Genomic DNA, 10,777 nt, shown 5'->3' with positions numbered 1-10,777 from the left:
TGGTGCTCAAAGATGCAAGCATGCTTCAATGCTGGATACATTGTAAGGAAGATGAGTCTAGCAGGGCCATATTATAAGAGCTTTCCTCCTTCAATAGGACTTAATCATGCATTTAAAGAAAACAGTGGTGTAGAATCTTGTGAAGTGCAGGTCTGATGGTAAGACTCCTCAATTTAAGACAACAAAGGACCAGTGGAGGGGAGTAACACAAGTCTCTGTGAATTCAACTACTACTATCCATCTCACCACTATCATCTCTCTCTCTATCTTCATCTCCCTCTATCTCTCTCTCCAACACGGTCTCAGCAGATGTCTGTCTAACACATAGACTGTATAATAAATGGATGTAGTGTCTGTGACGTCACACATCTGTTTTTGAAGCGCTGTTTTGAAGCCAATCGTCGGCGGGTGCCATATTGGAAATGTTGAACTCAACTTCTGTTGAGCGATTGTGACATAAAGAGGCGGGCTTTGAGCCTCCTCGCTAACAGCTACAGTGTTCCCGCGTGTCAATCAAGTCAGCTCTCATGATGGAAAACTTGTAATCTTTATATCTTTGAAATTGCTGCGTTATGATAAAATGTAATCCCTCCTACAGTGTGTGCTGATGGAGAAATGAGCTATCCAGACTACACCCATCTTTTGAACCAGTCTGTAAACATGTTTATTTCTGCTGTAAAGATCGTCTTCTTTGAATGGGTGTGTATGTGGTTTCCGGTACTTCCGGAGCCAGGCTCTTTGCACTTCCACATTGGCTTCAATGATGCTTTTATTATGGCACTAACGGTGCCCCATAAAAATTCATACTGCCGCCTATACCAAAATAAGAGCTTCATAAAGCGATACAGATATGCAAACAATAGTCCATCAGTACTGACTCCTACAGGTAACTAGCCGGACTGCCCGCCGTAAAATTGCTGGATAGGCAGTTTTGGAGGCCACAAAGAGATTTCACAACGCTCAGAGACAGAACTGATCCAGTCTATGGTACGGACAAGCTAGTTGCTATTGCTAAGTCTGTATCACTATATGAAGCTTTTAGCTTGTAACTTGCATGTCAATCTGCAAGTTGTAAAAGATATTAGAAGAATGATCATAGTCCATCAAAATGTTGTAAAGTTATGAATGTTGTATGTTTGGTTGTGCATTGTCTAGCACTTGTATTGTTTTCACCCTTTCACACAATAAGAAAAAAGTTATGAATGAGGATCCATTCCAAGTCTAAACCCATGATTTAATACTTAATAACTCTATAAAAGGCCACTTATGCAACTAAAAGGGGACATTAACTCAATTATTGTAACACAATTAAGGTTTACACAGAGGTAAATAGTAGGTTCAGTTTTCATAGTCAGACAGATTAGGTTGAAATAAAGATGTGTGTATGTGCTGATGATGGTGTGTGACTTCACTTAACAAGGCGTGGCAGTCTGAACGATGCTGCTCCGCCCTCAGAGCACACAAATCACGAGCTGGCTTACCTCCACGCGCTGAAAAAATCACTGCCAACACTTCCCTGATACTGCAAACACAGCTGTGAAAACGCACACACATCACACATCACACACACACACATTCAGCGAGCTGGCAGAGCAAACACACCTGACAGGGATGACACAAGCCTACAATCTGGCAGGAACCAGGTCTACGTGGAACACTGTTTTTCTCGAGTTGTTGTTTAGACAGTGCCTTTTATTTAATTATTTGACTTTATTTCTTACTTATCTCCTTCCTTCCTTCCTTCCTTCCTTCCTTCCTTCCTTCCTTCTCCCCCAAATAGTGAACAGTCCTCCCTCCCTATCCTGGCACCTTCTCCTTCCCTTCTTGTCAGGAGGGAAAGAAGAGAGACGGATCATGCCACATGGAGAAGAAAAGGATTATTTGTTGGTTATAAATCCTTCACGTCTCAACTAATCCCAAGTGTTCAAGTTCTGCTAAGCTCTCTTAAAGACCAGGGAATGACAGGAATGGTTGTGTGTGTGTGTGTGTGTGTGTGGGTGTGTGTGTGTGTGTGTGTGTGTGTGTGTGTGTGTGTGTGTGTGTGTGTGTGTGTGTGTATGTGTGTGTGTGTGTCTTGCTACTTTGGTCCAAGTCCTAATAAAGCCCTGCTGGTGGTTTCATACCTTACGTCCCAAAACTGACCAATACAGCACAAGGTCACCATGCAGCCAGAGAGTGGGCTGATCCAATCAGAGGGCAGTTCAGCAGGGGGAAGCATGAGGTGGCCAGAGGACGCGAGGAGGTGAATTTTCTCTCCCAAAAATCCTTCATAACACTCTTATTATGGAGCGTAATGGGATTCTGGAGCTTAGTGGGAATTCGTCTGATTATTATGACTTCTTTGTTTAGCGGATGCCCTTATCTCTGGGCTGAATTAGGGGGATTATTCCTTTATTGCACACATCACCCCATTAATACTGGGAATGTGTTTCCTCTGTTATGAGGTCTAAGTGCCCTAGTTTAGTCACCCTGCACCAGTTGAGGGGACCAAAGAAAGGCATTCCTCAGCGTATTGTATTGAAATTGTATTTCAGCAGGAATCTCTCACTGTGGGAAAAGTTTCTGCATTGTTTTCTGAAAATGGGTCCACACCCAATAATGGAACTCCAAGGCACAGTTTGAATGTACAACCTGCTACCAGGGAGGCCTACACTCTTCAGAGAGCAACTGTTAAAAACAAGTCCCTGTAGAAAGAAGGTTTTTCTTCGGCTCTGTGCAAAACCTACATTGAAGATGAGAGGCCTTACATTGTTGGTACCTACAACAAGCACATGGGAGGTGTTGATTTGTTGGACTCATTTGCAGCTAAGTATAAGTTCCCCATGAAATCTCACCACTGGTACACCTACATCTTCTACTAACCATAGACCTTTCTGGAGTCCCTGAGCTCCCTTGTCTCGTAGGTTCCTCTGAGCTGCCGTAGACGTCCTCCTGCTGTGGACGTTCCAGACTCCAGCTGATACGGACGTGCTGGACTCCAGCGGCAACAGCTTCTACTACTCGTCTCTTCACTATCACTGTTCCCTCTCTCTCTTATTCTCCTCTATCCCTCCTTCCAGACCCAACTCAATTGAGGCAGATGGCTGTCTAACATGAGTCTGGTTCTGCTGGAGGTTTCTGCCTGTTAAAGGAAGTTTGTCCTCTCCGCTGTAACTAGCTAAATACTGTGATGTGCAATGCACATGGTGGATTAAGGTGGGGTCAGACTGAGTCTTATCCTGTCTTGGTGTTGAGTCTCTGTTCATAGTTTGATATAGAGTGGTCTAGACCTCCTCTGTTTGTAAAAGAGTCTGGAGATAATGTTTGTTGTGATTTGGCGCAATACAAATAAAGATTGATACAACACTCAACACACCAAAGAGAGGGCGACCATCTTCAGGCAATAGTGCTTTCAAAATACATACAGTCCTTTCAAATGTGGTCCCAGACAAAAGGTCATCTGCACACACCCCATTGGATGTACACAAAGACCTCATCGCCCATTTCTTGGTGAAGACAATCATACCCCTTTTTCGGCCAAGGCAGTTTCAGGGCTGGTTTGGAGCAGGCGCTCAATTTAGAACAGTTTTTTCGTGTTTTAACTGCGAGTGAACCGGATCCTATCCGGGAAAAAACAGTTCCAGAGCGGCTTCAACTCTTTGCTGGTGTAGAACCGTGAATCACTTACGTCAGGATCGAGGGACGAGGAGCGGGCTTGCCGTGATCAAAAACACAAACCAAACGTGTTTCCGCCATTGTCTTGCAGCGAACAAATAAAAGAGACTAATGGATTCCAAGGCAAAGCAGACTCCGCACTATGGGAGACCGGGCTTTTTCATCCGCTGCCCTGCAATTGTGGAATGCTCTCCCTGACCACCTGAGAGCACCACAGACTATTGACTCTTTTAAAAAGGGACTAAAAACGTTCCTATTTCAGAGGGCTTTTTCCTAGTTTTTATTTTCCTGTTTTTTTCCATAGTTTTATCTGACCTTCCACAGTGCTTTTAACAAATGCTTTTAACAAGTGTCTGCATTTTACTGTTTGTTTTTAACCCTGTTTTTATTCTTACTGCCCTTTTATTATGCCCTGTAGCACTTTGAGATTTGCTCCAAATGTAAAGTGCGTGATAAATAAAATTAATTATTATTATTATTATTAAAGGGGACATATCACGCTTTTTTCATCAATATATATTGGTCTAAGAGGTCCCCAAAACATGTCTTTAAAGTTTATGCTCAAAAAAACACTTTGAAATCAGATTTTGGCATGCCTGAAAAACCCTCTTCTTCATTCCTCATCAGAACACTCTGTTTTCTCTCTGACCACGCCCCCTCCGGAAGTGGATGTGCCTCGGCTCTCCAGCACGTTGATCTAATGTTTACATGTTGGCTGAATATACACGGCTGCTCAGAGATCACGTTACTTCAACCCTCTGAATCTGATCCTGACGGAGAGGCGCCTGTAGCAGGACCTTTCTGAAGGATTGGTCATAGATTTAGTGTTTCTTGTTGTTTTATTTATCAGTATGTAGACGTGTGTCTTGGTACACAGCTACGAACATGTAGCTATGTGGCTATGCTAACTAGCGCTAGCACTTATCCATGATAAATAAAAATCATCCACTAGATCTTCAAATATGCAGACGTGGGGAGTAAAACCGACCTCTGCCAGAAAGGCAGCAGGACCTTTTATGAAGGATTGGTCACAGATTTAGTGTTTCTTGTTGTGTTATTTGTCAGTATGTCGACGTGTGTCTTGGTACACAGCTACAGCTACAGCTATGAACATGTAGCTATGTGGCTATGCCAATTAGCGCTAGCACTTATCCATGATAAATAAAAATCATCCACTAGATCTTCAAATCTGCAGACGTGGGGAGTAAAACCGACCTTTGTGTTTATTAAGACAGCCTACAACTAGCATGCCTCCCTCCTAAGCTCCTTGTTAGCACACATTTGTGCAGGTAATGAAAAACGGAGGGGGGATTCAGTATTATTTTATACAGTCTATGGGCTGAACAAGCTCCGAGCTCTGACTCCGTGACAGACCGGATATTGTTGTTACGTAACAAAAACACTGAAGTCTGAAACGGCTTGTTTCACACACATTTACAGAAAGGTGGAGAAATCAGAACAGGGGCAGAATGGATTTTTTTCATTCTCGGGGGGTTTGTAGACATGCCAGGGACACATATTTCAGGTAAAGAACCATTAAAAAGTCCATTTTGCATGATATCTCACCTTTAAAGCAGTGATCGGCTGAGGAGACAAGCCGTTGTCCGCCATCGTTGTTGTCGTGAAGGAAATTTCACGCTAGTGCTGCTGGGAAAAGCTGTCACGTAAATCTGATGTCATGACGTGCCTCTTCCACGGGCTCTAGCGGGTGGAAAAACAAATGGGTGCCGTGTTGGTTCGCAAGTTCAACCAGCTCCGAGCCAGCGGGAGCACCAGCCCGGAAATACAACCTGGTTCACGTTGGTCGAAAAGAGGAAGCAGAGGGCGCTGCAGACACTGTAACACAGGATATACCAACACCCTATGCAGAAAGTGTTATCTTCATCTTTGCATTTTTAGAGGAACAGAACTGTTTCTGGGACTACCACTGCAAAGGGTTTTCAAAATGTTGATCTTTTAGTACGTTTTTAGGGACATGTAATATGACATGTGGGCCCTAGTTGGGAGCAGGATTTCTGTATTTGTACTCACATTGTTTGGGCAAATGTACAAAACAACTTAGGGTTCCTTTGCAGGGTTGAATTCTTATAGCTTATGTCATGAATAACAGTCACACAGCAATCATATTTTTATATGAAGTCATATATTCATTTAAAAAAAAGAAGATAAAATGTTTTTACAAAATTCACAAAATCCCTTCAGGGCATTAAAAGTCCTATTGTCCCAGCTTGGTTCATTTGATTTCTGCAGCAGAGGCCCCCTACAACAACATCTAAGAGGTGAAAAAAAAGTCTCCTTTCTTTCTATATTTGGGTTTTAAAGGGTTAACAGCAATGCAGTGACAGGCTTCACTTGTGTCTGAACAGCATGAGCAGCATGTTTCTTCATGTAATGCACACAAGTCGACTGCTAGTTGCCGGAGCATGCTCTGTTTGAATTATTGTATCATCACATTTCTCAAGAGCAGATATGGAGGCTTTGTAAACAGACCTATCACACCTGTGATCTCACCTGTATCACTGATCCTGGCTGTTTCACAGAGAAACCATCAATCACACTCATTCCTGCAGATCTCACTGCTGTTGCATAATGCTGTCTCTGTTCTATAACCAGGAGGGAAATTGACTTGTATGGATGTTGTGAAAGATTTGAGTGGCTTGGTTCTTCAGATATGATTAACTTTGAAGATATAACATGTCATGTGCATCTCAATTAAATGTCTCAGTCTTTTTTTTTTTTCTTGCAGTGTTTTAATCCATCAGTAAAACATTAAGGCTACAACATCAAGAAGGACCTGGGAGGCTTCCATTCCCAACCTGAGTGCCGTTAAATCAGCCTTAGCAGAAAAGAGGGATTTAAGGGTTCATTTATTTTAAGATGCATTGTGGGTAAACTGACACAGAGAAGAAGCACTGAGATGTCTTCACACTGAGAGGCAGCAGTGATGATGAAGAGTCTTCCTGTCAAAGGATTTGCATAAATCTAGAAAAGGTATGGGATTAATCCCCGCAAAAAAAGACATGAGCATACTTAATGTTAGTCAGTCAAACATTTCTAGATGTATGAATTCAGCTCCAACTGTGAACAGCCTCATTCAGAATTAGAAATTATTACTACACTAAACTGATGCTAAATTTCAGAAGAATAAAATTTGTATCAATCTGAAACAATGTGATTGTAAATATATTAACCCTAGGGTAGAAAATATAAATATAATATTTGTCACAGGAGTTATACAGGATACCATGTACAAAATGTAATGCCTTAACATTAATAATAATAATAATAATAATCGTTATTATTGTTATTATTATTAGTAGTATTAGTATTATTATAACAATAATGATACTAATACTAATAATAGTAATAATAAAAATAATAATAATAAAATCATAATCTATAACAATAGTGATAATAAGCCCCATAATCATAACAATGAAATACAATTAAAATTAAAGCCGCAAGCTGCGATGAACGGGCCCTCGCACACCTGCAGCCACCGCCTACGCGAGCCGCCGCCACATGTAAACCGCTGCCTGATATTTGCCATCACATGATGCGAAAGCAAGATCTGAGAGCATATGCAGCCTTAGGTGGTGCAAATTTTGGCTGATTGCCAAGAAAACCTCCAAACTTGACAGTGTGCCACGCCCACAATTTTAGTCTGAACAGAATTCCTTTTATCATTTTTACATTTTCACATTGAAATCAGTGTGTATTTTGATGCACTGCCTGATAGTCAGCATCGCCTGTTCTGGCCACTGCCTGATGCTTTTTGGAGAATTTGGCATTTGAAAGTCTTAAAAAAACATTTCTTTGGTTTATGCAGAGACTTTTGCTTTAATTTGAATGCAAAGTTATTTGGAGAAGTGTTTCGGCGGTTTGATGTTAGTGTTTGGAAGTTTGTTTTTACTGTCCTGGTCAATAGAATGTAAAATACATATTATTCACATTAAAAGCTGTATGTGCATTTGATGCCCCGCCTCAACACATGCCACGCCCACAATTTTGGTCAGAACAGAATTCCTTTAACACTAATTTAATCGTCAATATGTCTGCTATAGAATGTGTCTTGTTTGGACTGAATCGGAGAAAAACTCTAGGAGGAGCCATCAAAAGTATGCACCCTTATTTAGGCGTCATTCTTCACATTCAAAGCTGTATGTGCGTTTGATGCCCAGCCTTAACACATGCCACGCCCACAATTTTTGTCTGATCAAAATTTGTTCTGATAATTTTTTTCTCGTCAAGGTGTCTACTATAGGTTACCCTTGGTTTGGAAAGGATTGGAGAAATGCCTTTGGAGAAGATAACGAAAGTATGCACCCTTATTTTGTGACCCCGTTTTTCCTGTTCAAAGCTAGGTGGCGCTCTTCCTGTTGAGTTTGGGATATGGGTGCAAGAGGCTTTTATGTGCGTCCTGATGCCATGAATATGCGTACAATTTTTCAAGCATGTAGCTCAAAAAACTCGATGCATAGGGTGTTATTTTTACCTCTAGGGGGCGCTACGGACATTTTTTTTTACAAGACCTATAATAACTTGCAATTTTCACCAGGCCCGATGAGTAACAACTAACCATAAGGGGGCGCCACATCCTCAGGTTTGAATCCACTGAGCCAGCACCTTGGTCAGCTGTTGCTGTTTTTAAAATGTGTTTTATAATGAAGTTAACTTTATTTGACTTCATTCATTTTTCCCTCCCAGTCCTTGATTCTCACTCTTGCACTCTATGCACTTTGCATATTATATGTGTGAGGTTTGATACCACATTTTATACAGTTCTCATGTGTTATGTTGTTATTGTTTGAATTTGGCATATTTAGCTTTTTTTTTTTGTTCTATGACATTTTTAAAAAAACACAAAAAAAACCCCATGTAATTCTTGAAGTGAGTCACAGGCAAACGGAATGGAATGAGTACGCATTGTAAAGACAATGATGTACTCTGATGTCACAAAGGGCACTATGTAAACCAGCAGCTTTTCCTCAGTCTGATCATTTTGAATCTGTTGTAGGTGAGATTAGTGAGACGTCCACACTCAACCAAACGATCAAAATGCCGAAACAATCGCAGAAAACGACCAAGGCTGCTAAACGCAAACCAAGACATCAGGAGGAACCCGTCGATGTTTCAACACTTCATCTGGACTTAAAAAAACACGATGAAGTCTTGAATGCAGAGCGGGAAATCTCTCCCAAAAAGAAGAACAAGAGACCCATACTCACGGAAGAGTTGAAGAATGAAAAGGAGTTCACTGCACGAAATCCACAGGACCAAGGGGACCAAGAGGAGCCGTGTAATTCCACTGGTGATGAAACTCCTGTCCTAGACGCTGAGTTGATTGAGTCCATCAAGAGAATGCCAAAAAAGCTACTTCAAGAGGAGTATCTGGAGCTGATGAAGGACTATATCATCACCAAGGGGAAGCTGGAAGCTTTTGACGCTGATATCCAAGGCCAGCAAGTTATCGTCAACCTAACGGCTGAACGGGATACCCTCAAAAAGAAAATGAAAGAGATCAACATCCAGAAGGGAGAGGCCATCAAGAAGCAGGAGAAACTCTTGGAGGAGGTGGATGAGCTGAAACAGAAACTCAGCCCCCAGGAATGTCCTTCCCAAGAGAACCCGGTGCTGAAGAACACGCTCAAAAACATCCAGGAGGAGTTCAAAAACAAGCTCATCCAAGAGGTTCAGGGCACCCTTAGAGTCTCAAACCAAGAGTTCAGTGAGACGTATCAAACAGAGGTCGCCACTTTCAGACATCAGGCTGAGATACTTAATAGTGAGCTGGAGAGGGAAGTCCAGGCAAATGCAGACAGGATGGTGGAAGACCAGCAATTCATCAAGAACTTACAAGTGGAACTGAACGCCCAGCATAGAGAAATGGCAGAAACCAACATCTCCCTGCAAAACACCCTGGACAAGGAAAAAGATCACATGAGAGAGATAGAGGAGTTGAGAATTCAGCTCAACTCTCACAAACAACTTCTGAAAGAACATGAGGAGCTGAAAGAGGAACAAAAAACCACCAAGGAGAAGTTTGACGCTGAGCTTCAGCTAGAAAAACAGAAATATATGCTTCTCCAAAAAGAACACAAGAGCCACAAGGCGATGGACGACCAACAAGACCAGATGAACCTGACAGCTGAGAAGGAAGACCTGATTAAGAGTATGAGTGAGAAGGAGGAAGAAGATAGAGAGATTACTGAAGCTGTCAAAGTCCAAGAGGAGGCTGAGGACTCAGAGGAGCAGATCCCCAAGCAGGAGTCATCTATCACTGAGGGACCAGCCATCCAACTCCAGGAGGGGCCTGAGGACTCAGAGATCACCAGTGCTGAGACTTCTGAATCAAGTGCAACAACCCTCACCCCCCAGGAAGAGCCCCAAGATTTGACTGGAGTCACTGAGATAGCGCCTCAAGTCAAACCTTCATCCTGGAAAAGGTTTCGACATTTTATTGGATTGAGGAAGCCAAAGTCCTGGAAGAAGAAGAAGAAGAAGAAAGAGCCTACAATAACTCCTCAGCCCCATCCCTCTGATCCCTAACTAACCTTCCTCCCCCATTTCCTCACCCCCATCTTCACCCTCTTCACCCTTTTCTGTCTTAGTGGGTTTCCCCCGGGTAACTCCGGTTTCCCCCACTAATCAAACAAATACAACAAACAATTAAATAAAAAACAACAACTAAACAAACAAATGTGGATTTTTAAAGTGTCTCTTTTATTACAGAGAAGAAGTATAAGTTTTTCCTAATTTACAAATGTGTGTCATGAGTCATAATCATAATCATAATCATAACCTACAATTAAAATAATAATACATAGTTTAATTTAAAAAAAAATGCAATGATCATAATAAATAGATTGATTAAAAACAATAATAAAAGTTAGAAAATAATAACAATAAAAATAATGATGATAATAATGATACATAATAATGATAATGCTCATAATAATAATAAAAAATTGCATCATTATTATTATCAATAACAATAATGATAATAATCTGCATAATGATAAACTAGGATTAAAATAATAATACATAGATTAATAAAATAAAAATGCAATGATCATAATAAATTGATTAATACAAAAAAAACATTACAAAAATAATGGTTAAA

General features: G+C 41.2%; 1 protein-coding gene across 2 annotated transcripts; it reads left to right on the top strand.

Moving 5' to 3' along the window:
* Positions 1-8,636: 8,636 nt before the first annotated feature.
* Positions 8,637-10,354, top strand: LOC117821108 (golgin subfamily A member 6-like protein 7). Of its 2 annotated transcripts, none has more exons than XM_034695163.1 (2): positions 8,637-9,876; positions 9,955-10,354. In XM_034695163.1, exons 1-2 carry the CDS (start codon positions 8,713-8,715, stop codon positions 10,201-10,203), a joined length of 1,413 nt encoding a protein of 470 aa, XP_034551054.1. In that variant the 5' UTR covers positions 8,637-8,712; the 3' UTR covers positions 10,204-10,354. The 2 variants fall into 2 exon arrangements, with proteins under 2 accessions (XP_034551054.1, XP_034551052.1); XM_034695161.1 differs by having other exon boundaries at positions 8,642-8,828; positions 8,895-10,354.
* The last annotated feature ends 423 nt before the right edge of the window (positions 10,355-10,777 follow it).

This window comes from Notolabrus celidotus, chromosome 11, assembly GCF_009762535.1.
Source record: "Notolabrus celidotus isolate fNotCel1 chromosome 11, fNotCel1.pri, whole genome shotgun sequence".
Taxonomy (NCBI): domain Eukaryota; kingdom Metazoa; phylum Chordata; class Actinopteri; order Labriformes; family Labridae; genus Notolabrus; species Notolabrus celidotus.
Note: the sequence above shows the minus strand (reverse complement) of the source record. Positions and strands in the feature narration are given on the sequence as shown.